Genomic DNA, 26648 nt, shown 5'->3' with positions numbered 1-26648 from the left:
GCTGAAGAGATATTTGACCCCCGTTGCTGTACTCTTTGTACTGTCTTCTCTTTAATGCTGGAGCTGCTTGCGCTCGAATTCTCGGCAAAATACTTTGAATTCTGCAGCTGCTAAGCAACCTGGGGTACATTTTCGACTTCCAAGCACACCATTTTACCTGGGATCAGGGAGAGAGCCCAGCGGAGGTCCCTCTTGTTTCTCTGGTGGCAGAAAGGGCCATCAAGTCTTTCAAGGCAGGAGATGAACAGAGGTGATGGACCAGTGCCTGGCTCCCCGTCGCAGCCCTGGACCTCCTTGTGGCCTCCCATCCAAATATTGACCAGGCCAACCCTGCTTAGCTTCCGAGATCTTCCAAATTGGGCTAGGCTGGGCTGTCCAGGTCAGGGCCAAAGGGGGTTCGCAGCTGTGGATTTCCTTGGCGGGCTCCCATTCTGGTACTAACCAGGGTCAGCCCTGCTGAGCTCCCCAGAGCTGAGGCTATGAGGCTAACCTGACTGCATTTTTAGATGCCAGATCGACACCGAGGGAGTCATTAGTAGCAAAACATGACTCTACTTCTTTCTTTTTCTTTTACTGTCAAGTCGTAGCTGACATGGCACCCCAAGGGGCTTTCAAGGCAAGAGAGAGGTAGTCAGCCATGGCCCGCCCCTCCGCATGGCAATCCTGCATTTCTCTCATTCAAGTGCCAACCACAGTGGACCTGCATAGCTTCTGATTTCGGAAGAACCTGGATTAGGGCCTTATAGATGTAGCTATATATTTGGATTGGAAATAAAGAACCTTTTAAGGCCTTTCATGGTCTGGGACCCACAGAACCTAGGGATCACCTGCCACCTTATGCTCCCTGCAGGGTATTGCGATCTGCAGGTATCAATGTGTTGGTGGTTCAGGGCCCCAGGAGGTTTACCTGGCTTTGACCAGGGCCAGGGCCTTTTCGGTCCTGGCCCCTACCTGGTGAAATGAGATCCTGGGAGAGCTGAGGTCCCTACAGGAGCTTTCACAGTTCTGCAGGGCCTGCAAAATGGAACTCTTGCTTTAGGTCAGGGGTAGTCAACCTATGGTCCTCCAGATGTCCATTCGCTGGCAGGGGCTCCTGGGAATTGTAGTCCATGGACATCTGGAGGACCACAGGTTGACTACCCCTGCTCTAGGTGTTTCGTTGAGGCCAGAGTACGGGTGATCCAGGGGCCCCTCCATACATATATGTACTCTGTTTTAATATATCTCTGTTCCATCTGCTAATTCAGGCACCCCTAGTAATTCTCCCTGAGGTGCTGAGGGGGGGGGGGTCTTTTCTGCCGCAGGATAAATTTTAGCAACTGGCTTTTTAATTTTAGTTTTTACTGTGTTGTTTTTTGATCTGATTGTAACCCGCCACGAGACAATCTCAAGAGCGGCACGATATAAATAAATAAATGAACGAATGAATGAATGAATAAATAAACAGGATGTATTATCCACCAAAAAGGGATGTGAAAGATAACACAGACCCGAGCAAAAACCTTTGTGCTGATTTCACAGAGCTTGCACAGAAAATGTCATGAGCTCTGTAGATTTCCCTGAGTTAGCTGGGATTGTATTTGAAGCAAAGCTTTTTACATCAAGGCTTGAAATGACACATGAACAGCATGATTGCATGTTGACTGCCTCTCCTTTGGCCAACTGAGCCATTAATGTCTTCTTTTCCTTGGACTTCCAGAATGGACACGGCAGTGTTCGAACGCAGCCAACCCTTGAGAGTAAGTTCCTCAGTCTTTTACTGTATCTGTTGGGAGTGAGGCTTCCCTCTCCTTGCCCTGCATTTCTGCAGCTGGATACCTTTTCCTGTTCTTAGTGGGACCAGTTTTTACCTGTGGAGGATGTAGTAATTTTATGTTGAGATCGTCGTACATGTGTTGAGTCAAGTCGTTTCCGACTTCCGGCAACCCTATGAGTTAATGACCTTCAAAATGCCCTCCCTTAGCTCTGAGTACTATTCTCCCTTCCTTCCTTCCTTCCTTCCTTCCTTCCTTCCTTCCTTCCTTCCTTCCTTCCTTCCTTCCTTCCTTCCTTCCTTCCTTCCTTCCTTCCTTCCTTCCTTCCTTCCTTCCTTCCTTCCTTCCTTCCTTCCTTCCTTCCTTCCTTCCTTCCTTCCTTCCTTCCTTCCCTCCCTCCCTCCCTCCCTCCCTCCCTCCCTCCCTCCCTCAACAGATAAAAATACAATTTAAAACCAGAAATAAAGTAACCCCCCCACCCCTTCCTGCAGCGCAATAGCTGGAAATGCTTCGTCCCACTGTAAGGTGGGGGACAACCCAATTGATGTTCCGTCAACTGGCCTCAATCGAATGCCTGGCTGAAGAGCTCCGTCTTGCAGGCCCCGCTGTACTGTGAGAGCTCCGTCAGGGCCCTCAGCTTTTCTGGGAGCTCATTCTACCAGGTTGGAGCCAGGACTGAAAAGGCCCTGACCCTGATTGAGGCCAGGTGGAACTTTCTTGGACTAGGGACCAGTAGCCAGTTTAAATTTGCAGAGTGTAACACTCTGCTAAGAGCATAGGGAGACAAGCAGTCTCTCAGGAATGCTGGGCTCAGACCGCGGATGGCCTTAAAGGTCAAAACCAAAACCTTAAACGTGACCTGGAACCCCACTGGTAACCATCGCTGCTGCCCAGCACAGTCTAGACATGGGCTCTCCATGATGTCCCCGTGAGAACCTCGCAGCCCCATTCTGCACCAGCTGCAACTTCCGGGTGAAGAATAAGGGCAGGCCCACGTAGAGCAAGTGACAGAAGTCTAGCCTTTGTCTTCTTATAATGTGCCCAAGGTACAATAACCTCAGTTTAGTCAGTTTAGCTTCTTGGCAGAGATCAGGCCGTGTTGTCTAACCGCTGTCAATCCAACCTTCTGAAACGTGCTCCTGGGTGTACTGATGGGAGTTCAGCTTCTCAAGTTCCGTTTTCTGCACTGAATTCACTGTAACCGAGGGTTTTGAGGATAGGCTGTGACTTAGTGTTAGAGCCTCCGCTTGGCCTCAGATGTTGCCAGCGTCTCCAGCAAAAAGGATCAGACCTTAGGTGACGAGAAAGGCCTCCACTTGAAATCCTGTAGACCCAGTCGGAGGAAACAGCAGTAGCCTCGGTGGACCCAGGAATCTCTATCAGGCAGCTTCGTTGTGTGTATTTTGATGAGGCTGTCTATAATCATGGGCCTCCTTCAGTCTTCATTAGGAATCCCCAGCTACAGCCTAGTGAGTTTCCAACCTATTCCCAGTATGGTGGCTTTAACGTTCCAGGAGTTTCTGTCCAGGCTTTCCACTGCTTCCGTGGCTCTTCCCTCCTAAAAGGTAAAGGTCAAGGTGTATCCCCTGTGCAAGCACCGGGTCATGTCTGACCCATGGGGTGATGCCCTCCAGCGTTTTCATGGCAGACTCAATACGGGGTGGTTTGCCAGTGCCTTCCCCAGTCATGACCGTTTACCCCCCAGCAAGCTGGGTACTCATTTTACCGACCTCGGAAGGATGGAAGGCTGAGTCAACCTTGAGCCGGCTGCTGGGATTGAACTCCCAGCCTCATGGATAGAGCTTTCAGACTGCATGTCTGCTGCTTTACCACTCTGCGCCACAAGAGGCTCTTTCTTCCCTCCTAGCCCTTCACAAATTACTCTCAAATACCCCCTTGCTGACATGTCCAAGAACCCTTTCCTGTCCGGGCATGGTTCCATCTTGCCCGTTGTGATGTGGGCCTGGCTGTGGAAGGCACATCGCAGCCCTAGGATGTGAGATGGTGTCAGCCAGAGATACCAGGGATGACAGCACAAATATGGTTTGTGGTCTCCAATCACAATACAGGAAAATGAAACCTTGTAAATTCAAGGAGAGTCTCGGTCAGTGTAAATACATACAAACGCATCAACGGACAATTGACCGTTTGGATAATTTAAACAAAATAAATAGAAAGATGAAGCCAATTAATAGAATTTTAAAAATTCTTACCCATCCTGGTGTAAGGTGCCTTGTATGATCTTACAAACTAACATTTCTACATTTTTTTTTCTTGAATCTGTAGATGTGGGCACAGAATCTAGCCACTAGCTACATAATGTGGTGGTTTTTTGCAGACAAAAGATATTCAAGTCTGATTTTATTTGATTGGCCAGGAAAACCTTCCATTAACGGAATCTGCCTGATTGATTTTGCTTCCCTTTGTGGGCATGCACAGTATCTGTGCATATGAGATTCTCTTGTATTTCCCTTCTAGTGCTGCAGAGGGCAGAGTCTTACTTCTCTCTAATGTTAAAGTCAGATTTTTAGATTCAAGAAGAAATAAACACGCTGCTGGGACAACTCTATACATCTCCTGTTCAGGAGCAATAAAATCTGGAGTGGCCAATATATCCAGTTGTCTCTCTGTATTTATAACTCTCTGTGTGACTTCTTGTTTTGCCCCTTCTAAGCCCAGATCTATAACAGCTATCTGGCCAAAGTGTTGTACTGAATAAGATGAACTTTACTGATCTAGAAGAGCTTGGGGAGATAAGCATAGATTTGGAAAGAATTTAAGACAGCCGTTTTGCCAGCCAGATTGGAAACTGTCTTGCAGAATAAACCTAGGGGATTAATATGGCCTGATAACCTTGAACATCGATGTGATCCGTATCCTGGCTTCTACTCTTTGCATACCGGCTTCCAATCTAATCCAGGGATCAGCCACGAATTTAGGGAATTGTAATACAGATATAGGAACCTTAGGCTGCACTCTCTCCAAAGGAATCAAAGAGAAGGATGATGGCCCCAGGGCCGGAACCGTACCATAATTGGGCCAATGACTTAATCTTAAAACAGTCCAAGACTGCAGGAACAAAATTCCCCTTTGCAACCTTTCACCGGATTGAACAGCAGAGTTATGATGGATTTATTTATGTTTGTATTTTGTTTTATTTATTTTGGTATTTCCCGCCACTCTCAGAACCGGCTCGTGGCGGGTTACAGATAGTCCAAAAATTAAAACCCCAATAAAATCCCATTAAAATATCAAAGTGGGACATAAAAAATACAACATATAAATAATAGGGAAAAATGTCAGTATAATCCACTACCCCTCCCCCCATAACAACATCCAATCTAATAGGGGAAACAGTAAGGGGAGTGCCATAACCCTTGCCTTAGATGACCCTGGCATACCACTGCTTAGCGCCAGGGGGAGCCCCAATCAGGTCTTCTATCTACTCAGACCCCAGCCTCAACCTTAGACCTGGCGGAAGAGCTCTGCCTTGCAGGCCCTACAGAATGCAGAAAGCTTCCACAGGGCCCGCAGCTCACCCGGGAGCTCATTCCACCAGGTAGGGGCCAGGACTAAAAAGGCCCTGGCCCCGGTTGAGGCCAGGTGAGCTTCTCTAGGGCTGGGAATGACCAGCAAGTTGGTGCCCACAGAACGCAAAGCTCTGCAGGGGGCATAGGGCAACAGACAGTCCCTCAGATATGTGGGTCTGAGACCGCAAAGGGCCTTTAAGGTCAAAACCATGTTTTCATGCCGGTAGTCTGTAATGCTGCTCCAAGGAATTTGACATTGTTTTATTCTAGCTTATTTTCCTGCAGCTTCCATCATCTAGTTTTAGGATTCTTCCCAGAGACCATAATCGTAGTTTTTTGATGGTTAATTGTAAATTGTTCAGTTTTACAATATAAAGCGTATTTTTTTCAGGATTCTCCTTAACCCCAACAGAGGTTCTGGAGAGTATGACTGCATCATCGGCATATAGCCCAGGACATAAGAACATAAGAGAAGTCATGTTGGATCGGGTCAATGACTCATCCTGTCCAACACTGTCACAGATTGGCCAAACCCAGGTGCCCTCAGGTGGTCCACCAGCAGGGCCAGCACTCCTGACGCCCTCCCACTGTGCCCCCCCCCCAAGCACCAAGAAAACAGAGCATCACTTCCCCAGTTAGAGTGTTCCATCTGGACCTTGTAGCTAAGAGATGGATCTCTGCTCCCTGTGTCACAGAATCATAGAGTTGGATGGAGCCATACAGGCCATCTAGTCCAACCCCCTGCTCAATGGAGGATGAGCCCTAAGCATCCTAAAGCATCCAAGAAAAGTGTGTATCCAACCTTTGCTTGAAGACGGCCAGTGAGGGGGAGCTCACCACCTCCTTAGGCAGCCTATTCCAACGCTGAACTAGAATCATAGAATCCTAGAGTTGGAAGGGGCCATGCAGGCCATCTAGTCCAACCCCCTGCTCAACGCAGGATCAGCCCTAAGCATCCTAAAGCATCCAAGAAAAGTGTGTATCCAACCTTTGCTTGAAGACTGCCAGTGAGGGGGAACTCACCACCTCCTTAGGCAGCCTATTCCACTGCTGAACTACTCCGACTGTGAAAATCCCACCCCCCTCTTGAAGCTGTCTGTGCTTGTAGCCACCACCTCATCCTGCGGCAGGGAAGAAGCACTTCCTTTTATCTGTTCTGAGCCTACTGCCCCGTTAATGTCATTGATGTTGGGATACGTGTCCTCTTCTGGCCATCTTTTTGTATAACTCTGGAGCAAGCATCTCATGCCTCTCTGTGACTTCATGTTCCCTTAAAACTTGATTTGACGAGCCACCTGTGGCTTGCTTCTAGGAGCCATTCTTTGTTCTCGGAAACATCCACAGGAGCTGTCGCGGTGTCTTTTGTAGGTAATCCTTTAGCTGGTTATCCGTAAAGCTTTGTGTCTCCATATTCCCCAAGGAGTTTGCTTGCAGCTTTTTACCTTCACTCAGCCCCTCTCAGAGAAGAGAGTTTTCCTTTCTGGGTGGAGATCCGAAAAAGCTGGAGATGCTTGTCCAAACTCTGCCCCAGTCGACCCCTGTCATACTACAAGGCCAGGCCCTTCCCGCATTTATGTTATTGCATCCCTGTGACCTCCATGATGATTTTGTCTCTTTAAGAATCCCAAGTAATCGTGTCCTATGCAATTATATAAACTATAAAAAAATATAAATAATTATGTTTATTTCTGGTCTCTCTACCCTTTCTGTTTCTTTTTGTTCCTTGTTTTGTCATGAAGCCACAACCGAGGCAAGAGACATTCAGGCAAGGGACATTCAGGGCTGGTTTGCTGTTGTGTGCCATGGAGGGCTTGCTCTGATGGCGCCCAATTCATCACCTCAGTCCTCCCCCGTTTAATTGTCAGTTTACTCCTCCGCTCCCTCCGGGTCACTCCTGCGTTTGGGGAGGTGTTTTGGAATGTGCTTTCAGGTGTATGTCATCCGGTGTTATCTTGGTAAACTCAGATGTCGGGCCCCCTCTCAAGGCCTTGAACAAGTCCATTAGCTTCCCAGGCCTGATGATGTAAGGGGAAAGGGTGCAGGTTTGCCCAGCAGCAATTTGTGATAGAGTGAGGTTCCCACGTGGAGGCTGGCCAGGAGAGGCTAAGAACAGCCCGGCAATGGGGTAGGGGAGATGCCTTTGACTGGATACCTTCTGGAACACCAGAGTAACCAGGAGCCCGGGGGAGGGGGGAATTCTAGGTAAGCAGGAAGCACCTGAGCATAACAAGTTTAGCACTATCCAGGATTAGTGGGCCATTAGTTAGTTGTCTTGTCTTATTGCTTTACATTTATTCGTAATAGAAAACTTGTTCTGCCATTGTGCCTTTTTTCTTAATAAAACGATAAGGCCGAGTTTCTGCCTCTTTGTGCTCTTGGCCTTTGGGGAACCTGAACAGAGACGGACTTTCTCTGTCAGTCCTAACACCTGCCCCTGCGTAGCTGCCGTGGTCTTCCTTGCTCAGTGGTCTCCCATCCAGCTTGTTGTAGCGGTTAGGAGTGTGGACTTCTAATCTGGCATGCTGGGTTCGATTCTGGCTCCCCCACTTGCAACCAGCTGGGTGACCTTGGGCTCGCCACGGCACTGATAAAGCTGTTCTGACCGAGCAGTGATATCAGGGCTCTCTCAGCCTCACCTGAGAGTTGAATGGAAGCTGCTTTGAGCCTCCTTACAGAAAAGCGGCATCTAAGAACCAACTCTTCTTCTTCTCATTCTTCATTAATCTCAGGGCTCTTTCAGCCTCCCGTCCCTCACAGGGTGTCTGTTGTGGGGAGAGGAAGGGAAGGCGACTGGAAGCCACTTTGACTCTTGGGCAGAGAAAAGCAGCATCTGAGAACCAGCTCTTCTTCTTCTTCTTCAAATTCAAGTCAGGGCAGAGTTCACTTAGCTTCTGAGATCCAGACTAGCTCTGGTTGTGCAGGTTGGTCCCTGTGGCGCTTAAGGAAGGAGCCTTCAAGTGCACAGCTGAAGAACTAGACTTGTGTAAAGCTTTAAAACATGTCATGATTTCTCTTTTTCAGTGTAGCTCTCTTTGAGCTCAGCTCGTCCTTTTGGGAACCTTCCATAAACTTTCTTGGCATTAATGTTCAATGTTCCTCATGCAGGGGAATCGGTTATTTCTCCCCAACATCTGAAAGGAATTCAGGGCATCTGTGAGGCTCCTGGTTCCCAGGACCTCCTGGAAAGGTGTGCGTGGCTTTTTGACTTGCTCAGATTTGTAAGAATCCTTCTTGGTGCTTTATTTATTCCTTCTGGTTGCTAAAAGAAAACTGTGGGCCGCTGTACTCACAAGCTCTTTTCCTTTGCTTTTGGGCAAAATAATATGTCATACGTTAGGAAGAACTGGGATAGACCCCTGGCATGGCAGAAGAACATGAGACCTGCTGGATTAGACCAGTGGTCCACCTGGTCCAGCATCCTGTCTCATGCAGTGGCCAACCAGTTCCTCTGGGAGGTCTAACCAGAGCATAGAAGCTGAGGCCTTCCCCTGATGTAGCCTCCTGGCACTGGTATTTGTATACAAATGAAAGAGGTAAATACTTTTTGCCAGGGGTGGGCTGAGGAGAGAAATAAAGGGAGGAACACCTGCAGGAAAGTCAAATATTGCAATTCACGTTGAGCCCACTTTGAGAATATCATGATGTTATCTGGTTGTTTGGACATGTTCCTTCCACAGCCAGTTTTCATTCCTGGATGGGAACTCTTTTCTGAGCCTGTTTCTCTCTCTCTCTCTCTCTCCCCCCCCTCCCTTTTTTCAGGTCCTTCATCAGTTCCAGCGTCGAAGCCAGAAACCTCTCTCTCCTCGCTCCCCACCAAAGGGTCCCCTTTGTCCAACACTGTGGCCACCACCGGCTCCCTGCTGCCTTCGGGGCCTCCGCACACGGCAGTGCTCCCCACTTTGCCGCAAGCTAGTGAACTGGCTGGCAGCTCGCTCTCCCAGTTAAGCAGGTAGGGCCGAGGGGCGATGAACAGGTTTGAAGGGAAATGGGATGCCTGTGGAGTGGGCAGGAAGTCCACCCCAGCCCCTCCTGTATGGATTTTATACCTCATCCCACTTTGCATAATGTGGAGCTACCTCCTCTCCACGGCGAGTGATCCGATCACAACAGAGAGCTTTGCTTTCCTCACCTGATTTCCCCTGACCCGGCTTTGGTGCACGTGGTTGTGCCCAGCGCTGTGCAGCCACGATGCTCAGGCACGCACGCGGCTTAACTTTTTCCCGTGTCGTCCCTCCCAGCTCCCTCTCCAATCACCAGAGCAGCCTCTCGTCGGCCTCTGCACTCTCGTCGGCCGCGTTGCACACGGTAAGTGACTTGAGTTCCCTTGAGATCCGCTGGACTTCCCTCCTCCCCGAGGACACGCCCAGAGCCAGGCTTTCCCCAGGAGAGGGAAATTTTTTTCCAGGCAGCACCGATTTTTGGTGGCCTCTCCTGAGCCACTGCCGTCTGCGGCCCGCTCCTCTCTAGGGCTGCCTTGGGGTGAGGCTCCTTCTGTGGCGGAAGTCCCCAGAGTGGCGACGGCCAAACGCTTTTGGAAGGTGGGTGCAGCCAGGTGGGGATATGCCCAGCAAGGCTTCTGATTGGCCACTGGAGATGTGACCGGGAGTGCAAGACTACAAATGTTGCTTTGATAGCCCAAGGATCCGCACTGTGTACCTGGAGGTCATCCGCAGCAGCCGTTGCGTGGCCGGCTCCACTTTCTGCCGGAGCCCTTCTGTGGCAGCACCCGCCACGCTGTGGCCGAATTCTGAACAGGGCCTGCAGCCTTTAAAAGGCTGGGGATGCTGGCTGTAGGTTAAAAGGGGGGTGAATTCTGACTATAGGGCGCAGCACAAAGAACAGAGTGCGGTTGGAGCAGCAGCTGTGGTCTTGCCACAGTCGGTGGCGCAGGGTGGGAAGGCATCCCCACCCCAACTGGAAGGGGGTGGGACCAAAGAACACATGACAGCCTCATCCAGGTGACAGTTGACACAGTCCCCTTTTGGGGTGACAACCTCTGGGCACAGAGCAAAGGCTCTTTGCCGTATGGGCGTGAGCACCCCCAAATTCACAGACCACAACAGAAAGCGGTTCTTATTCTTGTTTTTTGTTGGGATTTGTGGCTGTGCTTCAAGAATGGGGTCCTAACGGAGCAGATTTCTTGCCTTGTAGTGGCCTCCTCTGCAGGAAATGACCCGGGAAGTTCCTTGAGATATTTCAAGGCGTTTGATCTCTGTCATAGCATCAGAGAGAGCTGGGGGGGCGCTATCACAAGCGACCCACAAGACTGCCATGCAAGTGACACAGGGCCGGCTGCGCTGCTGCATCTCTGTCCCCCACTGCTTGCCTACAGAGTTTTACCCGCTGCAGCTCCACTCCTTGCTTTCTAACACGCCTCCTCTTTCTGTGTGTGTGTGTGTGTGTGTTTGCGTACGTATTTCTTTCTCTCTCCCTTCCAGCACACTAGCGTGGAGAACTCCACCGCCCTCCATCTGCCTGCAGCCTCTTCGGTCGCTGCCACCTCCGCGGTCTCCAGCATGGCCAGCGCTACCAACAGCCTCGGCCTGAACGTGACCAGCGTCTCCCTGCCGGCCCCCACCACGCGGGCCGCCCCCCTAGTCTCTTCAGGTTCGCAATATTAACACCCAGTCGCTTGGATCTAGGGAGAGAGGACGCAGTTCTTGCCGAGCTCCTCTCGGCCAGCGTAGAACTGCGCCGATAAGTGCCGTGCCTTGACGCCAAAGACTTGTACCTTTTCCAGCCCGCCTTGCGCACTGCACTGGCCAGTGAAATAAAGTTGCCTGCGTTTTTAACGTGTGGGAATATTTGATGGGAGACGTCTCTAGCATTTAATGCATGCCTTGAAGAGGAACGGTGCTTTCCAAACGCTTTACGGAAACGTTCCCAGCTAGTTGAAAACACAAATTGTAGAAGCATAACTTTTTGCCATCACGCCCCCCCCTCCCCCAATGCAACGCTGATACTTTGATTTGCAGAATCTGCAGGATATAACCAAGATCTATCTGTGTGGGTTTTGGCTTAAAAGAATCTCGTCATGAATTCCGTGTCCGTCATTGTGTGGGGGTTGAACTAGATCAGGGGTAGTCAAACTGCGGCCCTCCAGATGTCCATGGACTACAATTCCCAGGAGCCCCTGCCAGCGAATGCTGGCAGGGGCTTCTGGGAATTGTAGTCCATGGACATCTGGAGGGCCGCAGTTTGACTACCCCTGGACTAGATAATCCTGGAGGTCCCGTCCAACTCTATGATTCTAGGTGGGGAGCAGAGGTGGAATTAAGCTGCTCTGCTCAGAGCAGAAGAGGCAGTGAGGAAGCAGTTTCTCCCCAAGGGCAGAGGGCCTTAAAATTCTTACAAAGCAGTTCTGTATGGGAAGGGTTCATACCTTACTGGCCGTAGCTTACTGGACAGCCCTGCTTCAGCCTGTCCGAGGAGAGGGCTCTGTGGCCTGACTCAGCAGATGCTACAGTCACCCATGGATCACCTTGGAGGAGCATTTACTTCCTTTAGTTCAGGGATGGCCCAAATGTGGCTGTGTTCAGATGCCTGTGGACTACAATTACCAGCATGCTGCTGGCAGGGGCTCATGGTAATTGTAGTCCACAGGCATCTGAACACAGCCACAGTTTGGCCATTCCTGCTTTAGTTGAACAGACTTGTTTACACTCCTCCATCAGCTGAGCATAGTCAATCAAAGGGAGGGGGGGGTCCGTATTAGTTTTCCTCTTCATTGCTTCTGGTTAGGATATCGCAATTGGTTAATTAGTTACTCCAGGGGTCTCCCAACATGTTATGTCAAACCTGGGTCCCTTTGTGATTGCGCCCACCATGCTGTTTCCGAATTCCAGAGGTGTCCGCAGAGGTAGGGGGAGGGAGGGGCTTGCTTAAACGTTCAGCTTTCTCCGTCAGCGTCCTGGCAGGTCGTCCTTGCCAAAAGCCCAGAACTGCTTCTAATGCCCAAGGGATTTATTGGGCCCAATGGGGAAATAAATCCGTGATTGCACATTTTCCCACTTGGGCCTCGCACGGTTTTCAGGAGGCGATCAGGCCCACCGTGGTTGATATTAGACATCATGAACTGCATCACTGTTCTCCAGTCAAGGATTTCTCTGTGACACTTCAGGCTGGCTGCCAGTTCTGTCCAGCTAGGGAATCCAGGTTGAGTTTCTGCGCGAGGCAAAAGCATGCCGACCAGCGGCTGAAGATAAGCGCATCGTGCTGCGTCCACCTAGGCAGAGTTCAGCGCATGAACAGAAGAAGGTTGCTGGAATCGATCTCTGGTTCCTTGCCCCTGCGTCGCTTCCTTTCTTCCGCTGCTTGGTTCTCCCTGGTCACCGGGCACCTCTAGTGTGGTCATCGCTTGATTCATTTTAAAATGTTTATGTCGGAGCTGATTCTCGGCAAGCAGAGACTCAAGCGAGCTCAAGGCACGGGCAAAACGTTTTTTAGGGAAAGTTAAAGCAACTGCACCACCTGCCGGCCAGTCCTTCAGCTGCCCTTTGAGAAACCTACAGAGAGAATCTGCCCAGCGAGGTGAACCGATCTTCTCCAGCTGAGGGTAGCCGAACTTCCTCTGCAGCGGGCAGAGAGCAAAAACAGCGTGTGTAGATTTCCTCCCAAGAGCCACCCTTGTGTGCACCCTCTTTTCATAGCGTAAACCCAAATTCCCCCTCCTTCTTAAGCGGCGGAACCCAGCTGAGCTTTGGCATTCCACGTGCCGTTAAAAAGCAAGACGGGCCAAGTGGCATGAGGCAAGACGGAGAGGAGGGAGCTGAAGGCAGCTGTCAACGAAGGCTAGTGAACTCTTCCCCAGGGAAGCATTTTGAGGGCTTGTCTGCTCAGTCTCTCGCTCTCTTGCCCGGAAGCTGTGCCACTCTTTGCTAGGGACTCAAGGCTCAATAAAGGGGCCTTGAGTCCTCTGGGTTTATGGTGCCACCCAAGGCCAGTAAAGCCTGATTGAAGAAATGGCGAGGCTCAAGAACGAGGGAGGTAGAGGGCCAAGAGGAGCTCCAGGGACCTCATGCATCACTCGAGGGGGGGAGCAGGACCAGGCACAGGCAGCTGCATGATGGTGAGGGAAGGGTAGGCCTTGGAGACAGAAGACGCTGCACGGGGGGGAGCGGGAGCTGGAAATAAGGGCAGGGTGGCAGTGGTGAGACTAAATCAGCGGCCTATATGAGTCTGTTTGTTGGCACATTTCTCTCAGCAGCTTTGGGTGGAGCATGGGATATCAGTGGCATGATGGATGGTGCATGATTTTGGGGCTGGCTCAGAAACCCATTCCAGATTGCGAAGGCTTCCCCTCCCCCTTCCCCTCCTTCCTCTCTTCCTGCTTTTTAAAATGTTGCTGTTTTAAAAGAAATGTTTCTTTTGGTTCTACAGGCAAAGCGCCCCCCAACCTGCCCCAAGGTGTACCGCCCTTGTTGCATAACCAGTATATTGTGGGACCCGGAGGACTTCTGCCCGCCTACCCAGTAAGCAGCTTCCTTGTAACCTCCCCTAGATGGCTTTGACCCTCCCCCCCCATGGCCGCGCCCAGGCGGTTTGGAGTCTCCGGAATGGCCGTGTCCAGGAGGGGCGCTCTGCAGATTGTCGGCCGGGTCACGCCGAGTGACTTTCCACGCAATCTGAACATTGTGGTGCGCAAAGAGCAAGTCGCCCCTGGAAAGCCTAACCCAGTTTGCGGCAGGGCTCACTTCTTCAGCTGCGTCTTCAGCTGCCAGAAGAAGTGAGCAGTGACTCGTGAAAGGTCCTGCCCTGCCTCAAACGTTGGGCTCCGGGACACTTGCTCTTCTCCACTGCCATGGATGGCCTAACACGCATGGCAGACCCATGAGTTAGCCCCTCTTGTAATGCATGTTGTTTCATTTCTCCCTCAAATGGAGAACCAGGGGACGTGGAGTAATTGCTCCCTCACCTGCAGAGGAATTGCTGCCAATCACAGTGGCTAGAAGCCTGTGTGAATAGCACCATGTACATGTGGGTTCCTTTTGCTCTGAACCTGGGTTTCCTTGGGTTTATTGGACTAACGCTGCCCACGGCAGCCCTTGAACTAGTGGATGCGCTTCTTTGGGCCGGCGGCCCTCTTCCCAGGGTCACTAACGAAAACCCAGGGAGGAAACGCACCTCTCTGCACCCGATGGATGAGCTTTTGCAGTAAATGTCACAATGATGGAGCCGTGGAATTGAGGGCAGACGACGATCCATCAGGGCTATTCTTGCGCCTTGGTTCTTCTTCTGCCTTGGATCTGTTTGCTGTTTTCACCAAGACATTTTAACACCTCGACTTGGTTCGCAATATCACGTGAAGCCACGGATTCTTTTGATTAGGGCTAGTTGGTGTTTCTTTTCCTTCTCCTCCTGAGCCACAGCCGACTTACAGGGACCTTGCGGGGTTTTCAAGGCAAGGTAGTTTGCCATCGGCTGGCGCCTTATAGCGGCCCTGAATTCCACGGTGGTCTCCAAACCAAATACGGACCAGGGTCAACCCTGCTTAGCTTCTGAGAGCTCATGAGGCTGGGGTTGCTCTCTGTAAATTGTCAAGAGGATGGACCCCTTTTCCCCAGACTTGAGCAGACGGAGAGCCAGTATGGTACAGCGGTTAAGAATGGCAGACTCTAATCTGGAGGACTTGGTTTGATTCCCCAGCCAGCTGTCACAATGCGAAGAGGCATAAAAAACCATCTCCTCCTCCTCCCCTTCCTTCCCTTCCCCCCTCTCCCTTTATTAATGTCCCTTAGCTTTTGTTACTTGCACAGTTTTAGAGTTTCTCCTATTTAATTCTCTGTTTGTTTATCTGAACCCCATGGCTGGAAGCTCTGGCCTATTCATCATCCATGATGTGTAATGCCCTGCTTGGTACCACTTCCTCAGTCTCATCGGACAGATTTATGATGGGTTTCTGCCCCCACTGGGGAAGGCACTGGCAAAGCACCTCGCATTGAGTCTGCCATGAAAACGCTGGAGGGCGTCACCCCAAGGGTCAGACATGACCCGGTGCTTGCACAGGGGAGACCTTTACCTTTACCTTCTGCCCCCAACACTCCCAGCCCTTTGATAATTTTGGTAATTTTCCCTTTAGAAATGTGGAATATGATTTCCTCTTCATCGCATTTGAAGAAGGTCTCACCAAAGCTCACATCTGAATAAATGTCAGTCTGGGCTTATGTTTTAATTAGTTTATGAGACAGAACATCGAAACTAGAATATGGCTAAATTTAAAGTGCTAATTTATATACTGGGTACTCATTCTACTGACCTCGGAAGGATGGAAGGCTGAGTCGACCCTGAGCCGGCTGCTGGGATTGAACTCCCAGACTCATGGGCAGAACTTTCAGATGGCTGCCTTACCGCTCTGCGCCACAACAGGCTCTATAGGTAGGCTGAGTTAATGATGTATAAGTAGAGTTAATAGTTAAAATTCCAGACACTGTTGACGGACCCTAGCAATCATTGCTAGCAGCATGGGCTACATCCAGGTAATCATACTGTAGTTAGGTTAATTATACCGTGGTTTCACGTGATGTCTGAACCGAACCGGCGTTAGTAGTCTAGTATTCTATGGTAGACTTCAAGGTACTTCTGTGGGCGAGCAAGGCAGAAGCAACAAAGCCTACCGATGCCACTGTCAAATCTTTCGGTGCTGCATTCTTTAGACTAAAATGGAGTGGCTTAAGCCAAGGGTAGTCGACCTGTGGTCCTCCAGATGTCCACGGACTACAATTCCCATGAGCCCCTGCCAGCGTTTGCTGGCAGGGGCTCATGGGAATTGTAGTCCGTGGACATCTGGAGGACCACAGGTTGACTACCCCTGGCTTAAGAGACCAAGGTTTGAATGTTGCTTTCCCCATAAGTGTAGTACAGCAGGAATAGGATAAAATGAGGGAGTACTTAGAAATACTGCAGTAGAGTGTTACTGGGTACCACAAGGCTATCCCGTTTCCTGGCACGTTGTGCAAACAAGCCTTTTAAGTAGCAATTCCTAGGGGAGCTTTTTGTTTTCCACGTTGGTATTTGTTTTAACAGAGGCTGGTAGCCTTTAAAATAAAAGCCCCCCTGCATCGAAGCGCAAGACATTGTGAGTGCACAAGGAAAGTGTCTTACAACTTTTGTTTTCCCCCCTCCTTCTGTGTCTTCAAGCAGATCTATGGTTATGACGATCTCCAAATGCTGCAGTCCAGGCTGCCCGTGGTAAGTAGCTTTTCCACTGCTGTGTTTTGCGCAGCGAGGAAGTCAAAGAGATATATATATAATAAATACATAAATAAGTAAATAAAGTAAAGAAACTCAGCTGGGTGCTCAGAATTATATGAGGCCACATTCTGACGATGTCATGACCTTTCAAATCCAAGAACAGAATTCCTCCAAGGTCCTGAGCAAGCGACAACCACGTTTTCAGAAAGCATATAGGGGACAGAACCCTTGGTTGGGGGTTGTTCTTATCTCGGTTTTAAACTGTATTTTGCATTGTTGTGAACTGGTTCTGTGGGAATCTCAAGCATCTGTGCCAAGATTAGGGTCACTGAGGTCACGGGCCTGGACCTTTTTGATCACCAAGGGATTTCCCCCAATATGTAGATTCAAGGGGGTCGACGTATTGGTCTGAAGGAGCAGAACAAGAATTTGAGCCCCACGGCACCTTTAAGACCAACCAAGTTTTATTTAAGGCACGCACCTTTCCTCCGACAATGGAAGAAGAATCGTAAGAGCACAGATATAAGGAGAGGGTAAATTACTAGTAAATTAGTAAACAGCATCGTGATGCATGTTATTACGGCACTCAAAACAATGGAATCCCCAGAACTGAAAAGGGACAGAGGTTTCTTATCTCACTGCATATGCTAACCTAATTCTGCTCTTATATCTGTATTCCTTGCAATCCCCTCTCCAGTTCATTTCAGTTGGCACAATGGGACTGAAATGTGTTGTAATTAAATATGTAATGGAATTTAGAGTCTCTCGTAGGGATGCCTCCATGCTTGGGTGGAGACGGATGGGGCTAGCAACAGGTCTGTTTGAATCATTTCTTTTCACAACTGGGAAATTATTTCTTTTGCACAACTGTCTACCATTAATCACTAACCTTAACATTTTTGTTCCCCCTATATTTTTGTGAAAAAAAATTGAACGCCAAGGACTGATTTGGGAATTATTTGCTCTTCTTGATCATGCTCCGCATATTTGGGGATGTCTTCATGAAGCTGTTTACTAATTTACTCTCTCCTTATATCCGTACTCTGATGATTCCTGTTGCATTGTCCGAGGAAGCTCACGCTTTGAATAAAACGTGGTTGGTCTTAAAGGTGCCCCTGGACTCAGACGTTTTGTCCTTCAGTATACAGGCAACCTCACACATCGTGCAGGGCAGAGAGGAGATGCAACGGTTGAGGCCGAGGTTTTGGCGGTCCTGATTTCGGTGGGGATGGGGTGCATCACTGGGCATTTGTCATAGCTGGCCATCCATTCAGTCACGAGCATGGTCCCATGGTAGTCGGCCAGAGCAGCAGGCCTCTGCTTCGGGGCTGACCAGAAACCACTAGGCTGGATGGGAGTTGTCAGTTCTCTCGGAGATGCTGGGAGGGGATGTGGGGTGCGTTAACTGGGAGTGAGGAGGAATGCCAGAAATTAACGCAAATGTGCCTACCTTACCTGGAAATGACATAGGCCTGTTGGGGGGGGGGGTATGACGCTCTGGCTTTGGGGCAAAAACTCTATGGTAGAATTAGCTTCTAACCATAGAGTTTTGCCCAGAATGGCGTAGTGGTTAAAGATTGGTGGGCTTCTGATTTGGAGATCTGGGTTAGATTATTCCAGACTCCTCCTCCACATGCTGCCAGCTCAGTGACCTTGGGCCAGTCCCAGTTCTCTCAGAGCTCTCTCAGCCCCACTGACCTCTCAAGGTGCCTGTTGTGAGAAGGAGGGAAGGGGATTGTAAGCTGCTTTGAGACTCTTTCAGGTAGTGAAAGGCCGGGTATGAAAAGCAGCTTTTCTTCAGTGGAGTGAGAACATGGTGAATTATAGCTACCAAGTGACAACCGCTCTTTCTTGGGTATTTCCTTCCTATTTTAAAATATACTATGTAGCCTTCTTTAGTAAGAATAAGTATCTTCATTCACATACTAGTAAAACATTGAAACATAAAGATTTAACAGTAACTTACTTCAAACTGAAAGAAAAGTCGAGCATCAAAGAATTGAGGCTTTTGAACTCTGGTGCTGGAGAAGACTCTTGCGAGTCCCTTGGACTGCAAGGCGAACAAACCGGTCAGTCCTAGAGGAGATCAGCCCTGACTGCTCCTTAGAAGGCCGGATCCTGAAGATGAAACTCAAATACTTTGGCCACCTCATGAGAAGGAAGGACTCCCTGGAGAAGAGCCTCATGCTGGGAGCGATCGAGGGCAAAAGAAGAAGGGGATGACAGAGAATGAGGTGGCTGGATGGAGTCACTGAAGCAGTAGGTGCAAACTTAAATGGACTCCGGGGAATGGTAGAGGACAGGAAGGCCTGGAGGATCATTGTCCATGGGGTCGCAATGGGTCGGACACGACTTCGCACCTAATAACAACAACAATTTCAAATTGGTCTTCAGAGATACTCCCCCCCCCCTTTACATCAAGTTGCAATTTGGCTCTGTCACGCTGTTTCCTTTCTGACATTTGCATCACTGAAGCAGAGATTACTTTCCATTTTCTGACCAGTGCATAAACCTGAACAGAGACTGTTAATCTAGCGCTCTCTCTCATGCACCAAATAGTCACCAACTGTGTCAAAGCCAGGGTAGTCAAACTGCGGCCCTCCAGATGTCCATGGACTACAATTCCCAGGAGCCCCTGCCAGTGAATGCTGGGAATTGTAGTCCATGGACATCTGGAGGGCCGCAGTTTGACTACCCCTGGTCAAAGCTAGCAGAATTCTCTCGCCAGGCTTCATTTCACAGTGCCTGTGAGTGTGCATGCAAAGATGCAAGAACAGGAATTCCAACACACACAACAGCCAAAGCCACTCAGGCCCCTGAGATATTCACACCTGATTTATGATCTCAGGAGAGAAAAGCAATTACCGGTCCAAGCAAAATCAAAAAACAAGCATGAAGTCTGAGAAGTCTGATTTAAATCGTCGCCAAACCAAACCAGAGGCAGCGTAATGATTTTATTCCAGCACGAGCTTTTGTATGCCATATACAAAAGAAAAGAAAAATCATTAACTTAATTTCTACGGAAAATTATGTGAGGCTGGGGGGAAAGGACTTGAGCAGAGAGAGGTCTAGCACTGAAAATCAGATGAGAATCTGTGTGTGGGAGACTTGAACAGCTCTGGGGCTTGGATGGAGGATGGGAGAGGACAGGGGTCTTGGCCTTTCTCAAGCTAGGTGCAATAAACTAGGCTGAATAATAGTCAAAGAGGCACTTTGAAGCAGGAAATAGTTGGCCCAACATCAGTAAACATTTTATGGCATGATAAGAGGTGTTAAGAACAACCTATTAAGGCCAGTAGAAGGAGGGTTATTAGGAATTGTAACGACTTAGGAAATCCATGTCTCAGTATGGTGCGAGCTTTTGAACTCACCAGAATTCTTTATCAGGAGGAGGTGGATGTTTCGTCCTGCAGCTTTAAGATCTAGTCCTAAGTTGGCTTGTTTTACTGATGCAAGCTGGCAGTCGGCTGAACTTTGATCACAGGCCTGGTGTCTCCTTACTGGCCATTCTCGGGACTGAGCTACACCAGCTTGGCGTAGTGGTTAGGAGTGCGGATTTCTAATCCAGCGAACTGGGTTCGATTCTGCGCTCCTCCACATGCAGTCAGCTGGGTGACCTTGGGCTGGCCACAGCACTGATAAAGCTGTTCTGACCAAGCAGGAATATCAGGGCTCTCTCAGCCTCCCCTCCCTCACAGGGTGTCTGTTGTGGGGAGAGGAAGGGGAGGCAATTGGAAGCTACTTTGAGACTACTTTGGGGAGAGAAAAGTGGCATATAAGAACCAACCCATTCTATGTAAGAGTTATTCAATGTTCAATGTAAACCGCCCAGAGCGACAAGGAATGGGTGGTAAAGAAATCCAAATAAATAAAATAAACAAATAAACACTTCTTCAGTCATATCAGGGCTCTCTCAGCCTCTGCTCTGTTGTGAGAGGAGAGGAGAGGAAAGGGAAGGCGAATGGAAACTGCTTTGAGCCTCCTTCGGGTAAAGTGGCATATAAGAACCAACTCTCCTCCTCCTCCTCCTCCTTCTCCTTCTCCTTCTCCTTCTCCTCCTCCTCCTCCTCCTCCTCCTCCTCCTCCTCCTCCTCCTCCTCCTTCTGTGGTGGTGGTGGTGGTTGTTCCAGACCTTTTCGCTCCAAATGGCCTCGGTATGAGGCCCCAATCCACTGCTGGCCCAAAGGTATTTTGGGCCCCTTGGCCAATCTGCCCTTGAGGCCCATCTAGCTCAGCATTTCGTTGCCTACAGCAGCCAACGGAACGTTTTGAGAAACCAACAAACGCGGCACGAAGGGCACAGCTGCATTCCAGCGGACACGGCCTCTGCGTTTGGAGGTTCCATCCCATTTCTTGACCGCCCCCCTCCTCCCCCTCCTTCTCTCTCATTCCCCCCTAAGATTCTCACACCCTCTACTAACCCTGAGGGCACATTTTACTTGATCAACACGTGTATGCACGAAGCAATACTATCAACTAAGGTACGACACAGAACCGACTGGTTCCAGGATAAAATCAGAGTCCAGTAGCACTTTTAAGACCAAGAAAGATTTATTCAGGGCGTGAGCTTTCGAGTGCAAGCACTCGAAAGTGTGCCTCTCCTTCTGTGGGTGCTTGCACTCGAAAGCTCATGCCCTGAATAAATCTTTGTTGGTCTTAAAGGTGCTACTGCACTCTGATTTGATTGTGCTGCTTCAAACCAACACAGCTACCCTTTTGGACTGGTTCCAGGATACCGTTTCCAGGGTGAGATCTTGGGGTCCACCACCACTCACTTCTCTAAAGTTTCTCAGTTAATTCGATTCGTCCTCATCAAAGGCATGACACAGATCTCTTGTTTGGGGATTGTGGCCCCCTAACCCTCCCTTGCCTTAACTCCTCCCCTTCCCCCACCTTCCCTTCTGGCTAAGTAGGAGCAAAATGGATTCAGGTGACATCACCACAGCAATCTGCTCCTTTTCTGCTTCATGAGAGTAAAAGCTCTGCCTTTCAAGGCCTCCGTTCCCCACCCTCCGGGTTCCCCCTGAGATGCACCCACAATACCACGTCAATACTGAGCTTAAATAGAAATCAAGTTTATTAGGTCCTAGTGCATTGAACAGCATAAATCACTCAAATACCAGCAGTAGGCGAAACACAAATGAACTTTACTGCTGCTATCTGAAAATGTCCCTGTCTAAGATGTGAGGCTTACTCTCTTCAAGCACCCCAGGATAGCTTCCTTCAGTTGTCCGTTTCGCCCTTCTTGGAAAATAGGATGTCTCCATAGTTGAAAGGTGCACCAGGGTGGAAGGAAGAAATCGATCGTCTGTGTCCTTGGAAAGCGATGCCACAGTCAGTTGAAACCAAGCAGTTAATCGCCTTTCAAAAGAACTAGGGAGGGCTTACAGCAGGGGTAGTCAACCTGTGGTCCTCCAGATGTCTACAATTCCCATGAGCCCCTGCCAACATTCGCTGGCAGGGGCTCATGGGAATTGTAGTCCATGGACATCTGGAGGGCCACAGGTTGACTACCCCTGGCTTACAACATCTCTCAGGGTTGACTCTCTGGGGATGAAAACCGCTCACAGCTGATAATAATCAGCAAAGAGACCCCTTCTAAAGAAGCCAAACCACATTTTAAGTCCTGAACTGAGGTTCAGCAGTCTTATTAAAACATTTTAAACATTTTTTTAAATAATCAAACTTGTAATCAAACGCTCCTCTTTGGTGCTGCCCGTACTGGAGGGAGAAGGTAAAATCTGGAAATCACTCGAGCGAACAAAAGGAAAGACGAGCAGAACCTAAGGTAGTTTCCAATACAATAATGTAAAAAACTCTGTAAAAACAATATAAATAATCACAGTTTTAAATACACAAACACAAAAGGTCCCCATTTAAAACTCCAGCTAGGGCTGCCAATAAATAGAAACTCATAGTCCTGGATACAATTGTCCTCAGGTGTCTCTTGCGGCCCTTGGGAGCCTGCCCGAGGGCCATACCCTTGTCCACACTGCAGTTTTTAAGGCTCCTGCGAGAGGAAGGGGGGGAAACGTTCCCCACCACGTTGATCCACGGCTGGTGCAGATACCCCTCCTTCACTCCTCCCCAAATAAGACTTGACGTGAAAGCACAGGAGCATGAGCAGCATTCGCTGTGTTTCCATGTAGTCCATCTCATCGACACGGCTCTCGAGGTGGGCTGGTTGGACGGGTGTCCTAGCTGCTCATGCTGTTAGTCAGCATGTCGAGGTACGTCAGACATGTCCGGACGGCCAGCTGCACGACGGTCCCGGCACACCGGCTGCGGCTTTTGTCTTGGAGGAGGGCTCTGATCCCTTGGAAATATCTCAGCAGCACCAACTTGTTCTGACGCTCGTCGGGACGTTGCGACTCCGTTTTCTCCTCCTCGGAGCACCGCTTGATCCGTTCCGATTGAGCGTGGAGGGCACCGAGGAGCCTGAGGAATTGCAGAGTGGCCGAGTTAGTGGGGAGGAAATCCACCTTGGCCCGCCCCCTTTGCCAAGATCCCCCTGGCAGGGACTCACCTTTCTTGGGCTGAGGCTGTCCATCCCGTCTGCACCGGGCTGCCGCTGAGCAGTCTTAAGAGCCCCATCAGCATTTGGTAGGCGGCTCTTCTGGCCAGCTGAGGCTCCTTTACTTTCAGCTTCTTTGCGGGAAAATTGAACGCCGCCACCTGCGCCACGCACTCTGCGGGAAGGTTGGGGGCCGTCTGCCCAAGCAGCTGGAAAACCTGCGCGTTGAGCATTTGCTGTGGGTGTCGCAGAGAGTCACAAGCTTGTAGGGCTGTGAGCAGAGGGGATGAGAGGAGGATCATCAGGCCGGTGACCCCGGCAAGGTGGTAGGCGGAAGCCCCCATGATGGAAGGAGTGTCCTGGGTGGTCTCTGCTGGGTCTCCTGCAGCTTCTCCCTTCCTCTGCCCAGCTCTGAAATGTGTGGCTCCTCCATCTCTCCCTATTTATTGCCGGGATTTGTTTCCATATATCACTTTTTGGTCTTTCCCCTGGTTTCATTTTCACTTTCCAGTTTTCAAACATCTGGTTTTTGGCCTGTGACTTACCTGGACCATCAGGTTCCTGAATGGTTTTCAGTTTAATAATCCAGCAGGGATTGTTTCTCTTCTTTCCCATCTCTGGGTTGCCATTATGGCTTGGGAAATTCCTGGAGATTTTGAAGGTGTGGTCCATGGAAGTCAAGGCAACCTCAGTGCACTATAATGCCATTCTAGTAGGAGTGGCCGGACTGTGGTTCTCCAGATGTCCGTGGACTACAATTCCCATGAGCCCCTGCCAGCGTGTGCTGGCAGGGGCTCATGGGAATTGTAGTCCACGGACATTTGGAGAGCCAGAATCTGGCCTCCCCTGCCATAGAGTCTACCCTCCACAGCAACCAATTTTCTCCAGGGGAACTGACCATTGTAGCCTGGCAACCAGTTGTAATTCCAATAGTTCTCCAGGCTCCACCTGGAGGTTGGGAAGACCCTGAAACGTCAACAACGGAGACAACTTCCACATCTTGCGAGGTTCTTTCTGTGCCGTCCAGCTTCCTGGACAAACGCTTTGTTTTTAAACTCAAGGGAGCAAGCAGGTTCCATTAGAACTGGGGATGCCAACTTCCAGGTGGTGGCTGGAGAGGGATACAAGTGATCTCCAGGTGGCAGAAATGAATTCAGCAGGAGAAAGGGACTGCTCCGGAAGGCGGACCTTATGGCATTATGGCCCACTGAGGACCCTCCCCCAGATACGTCTCCTTGAGCCTCCGCCCACAAGCCCTCCGGGTTTTTCTTGGCCTGGAGCAGGCAGCCCTGTGAGGTGGACCTCTTGAGGTTCTGGACCTGTCAGGCCAGGGAAGCGGAAGCCAACCCCGAATGCTCCCCGGACCCAGACGGTTGCCTAAATCTGCTTTTCCTGTCCCCAGAAGAGTTCTTGTCAGTGTGGCCAGGCTGGCTTCTGCTCTGGACTTCGGTACTGATCAGGCGGCTTCTCAAAATAATTAATTTAGGTGTGCTGGTAGGAATAGTTTTTTAAAAAGACTCGAATTCCATTTTTTGAAAATTATAAATCTTTTATTATTTAAAAGCAATGCGCCGTTTATTACAGCAATGCTATTTCTCAGAAACATGAAGCTGCTGTTTTATAAGGCAGAACACCAAATCTTTTTCTAGAAGTCAGCTTTTAAGAAGAGAAGAGAAGACCCTCACAGTGTTACAAATTATTCCTTTCCATCTCATTTTGCTGATCAATAATGTCTAAAATAGGACTCCGTTTTCTTCTGAAGTCTGATGTGAGTCTGTTGTGTACGGCACATGTAAGTTTTGCCGTTGTCTTCTCTTCAGCTAGAAATACTTGGAATTTCATGACGGGGGTGTGGAAGGAGGCACTGAATTTTGGGATGAGTTTGGACCCTGGAATATAGTGTTTCCGTGGCCTTTTCACCCCAGTCACTAAGTCTGTCTGCAAATGGGGGTATTTGGTATGATGCTCCCTCCTACGGAAGCTGCAGAAAAATCGAACAAAAGGATCCCCCCTGTTTGAAACAGATCTCACAGCAATCCCAGACAGGCTTGAAATGTGTGCCAAGATTGTGCTACTGCCTAAGATCCTTGGCTGGCTTCCATCCTCCCATTCACAGGACGTCTCCGCCCCTCCCGTGCCAACTGAAAGAGGAAACAAAGCAGCAGCTAATAGGAAGGAGAACGCTCAGTCGGATTCCTCCCCCTTCCCAAATGCCTGAGCCTTTGTAGGGGTCTCCCAAAGGCTGTATTTCTGTGTCTGACGTCTTGGCTGGCTCGCAGCCATCCCTCTCCCTTTTGGCAACTGGAAAACAAGGCGGTTACGAGGCAGGCTGGGAGATTGAAATCGAAACCGAGCAGACACTGAAAATGGAAAGGCCCGGGACCAATGCGGGCAGGGGAGACGGAAAAGCGGAAATGCTCCCGATTAGGGCCGGGACAGGAAGGGATCTGCTTCTTCATGCGCTTTGCTGCAGCATCCAGGGTGGTTAAAGCACCTCTGCTTTATCAGACCTTTTTATCAGGGAATGTGGGCAGGCGATGCGCCCACTAAAGAGCCTGTGTTGTTTTCCCCTTTTCCGCAGGATTATTACGGGATCACGTTCCCTGCTCCTGCAACGTTGACAGGCCGAGAGGGCAGCCTGGCCAGCAACCCTTACTCAGGTGAGTGGGCTCTCCGAGCTGGCAGTTCCCAAGTTGGTGCTCCCTGGAGTCGTTCTGTCCGTCTGCCGGGTCCGTCTTTCGGAAATAAATGCCCGTCTGTCCTTTTAAGTGTCCATGTTAGGGAGTAGTAGCTTAAATACTAAACTGCACGGTGGGGCAGAAGAGAAGAAAGGACTATTATTAATAATAATATTAATAATTCTGTTTGTGTACTGCCCTTCTCCATGGATGGGCGCCAGGCTCTTCACAAGAATAGGGTAAAATAATAAAAAGAGCATCAAAATGCTAAAATCATCAAGAACTAACAAAGCGCCCCCTGGTTCCCCCGTCAGCTTCCACCTGGCCTGCAGAGCTGGTAGTCTGTGCCAGCAGAGGAAAGAGAGGAGGGACACAGAGGGCGGAGGGGTGTATAGCATTAAACCGCCCTCCATCAGCCTAGCAGAAGAGTACCGTCTTACAGGCCCTTGGGAACTGTGATAGCTTCATCAGGGCCTTGATCTCGGACAGCAAACTTGTTCCCCCAGGCTGGGGCCAGGCCCGAAAAGGCCCTGGCTGCGGTCGAGGCCATCTTGGTTGCCAGGGATTACCAACAGATTGCCACTTGAAGAAGGAAGTGGTCCCTGGAGACATACTGGGAGAGATGGTCCTTCATACATGCAGGACCCAGAGCACAAAGGGCCTTAAAAGTCAGTGCGCAGACCTTGAACTTGAGCTGGAACTCCGTTTATTTCATGAGAGCCTGCTTGATGTAGTTGTTAAGAATAGCGGCCTCTGATCTGGACAGCCGGGCTTAATTCCTCACTCCACCGGTCACAGTTCTCCCAGAGCTCTCAACCCCACCTCCCTCACAGGGTGTCTGTTGTGGGAATAGGAATGGAATGGTGTTTGTAAGCCCCTTTGAGACTCCTTTGGGTAGAGAAATGGGGTATGAAAACCAGCTCTTCTTCTTCTCTAATACCTATTTTAGACCCCTAGTCCCCTCACCCCCAATGCAACCAAA

General features: G+C 49.8%; 1 protein-coding gene across 10 annotated transcripts in view; it reads left to right on the top strand.

The window, feature by feature from the left end:
* The window catches only part of UBAP2 (ubiquitin associated protein 2), a 98991-nt gene that overhangs the window by 62347 nt on the left and 9996 nt on the right, over window positions 1-26648 (top strand). For 9 of the 10 annotated variants that reach the window (XM_077346548.1, XM_077346550.1, XM_077346549.1 and 6 more), the window contains 7 exons: window positions 1700-1739; window positions 9044-9233; window positions 9523-9589; window positions 10723-10891; window positions 13664-13755; window positions 16421-16471; window positions 25570-25648. In XM_077346548.1, coding sequence (XP_077202663.1) covers window positions 1700-1739; window positions 9044-9233; window positions 9523-9589; window positions 10723-10891; window positions 13664-13755; window positions 16421-16471; window positions 25570-25648 — 688 coding nt within the window. The remainder of the gene's footprint in view (window positions 1-1699; window positions 1740-9043; window positions 9234-9522; window positions 9590-10722; window positions 10892-13663; window positions 13756-16420; window positions 16472-25569; window positions 25649-26648) is intronic. The other variant, XM_077346544.1, reaches the window with a different exon arrangement.

Source organism: Paroedura picta, chromosome 7 (assembly GCF_049243985.1).
Source record: "Paroedura picta isolate Pp20150507F chromosome 7, Ppicta_v3.0, whole genome shotgun sequence".
Lineage (NCBI taxonomy): Eukaryota > Metazoa > Chordata > Lepidosauria > Squamata > Gekkonidae > Paroedura > Paroedura picta.
The sequence above is the reverse complement of the archived record's forward strand: the minus strand, read 5'-3'. Positions and strand labels throughout refer to the sequence as shown.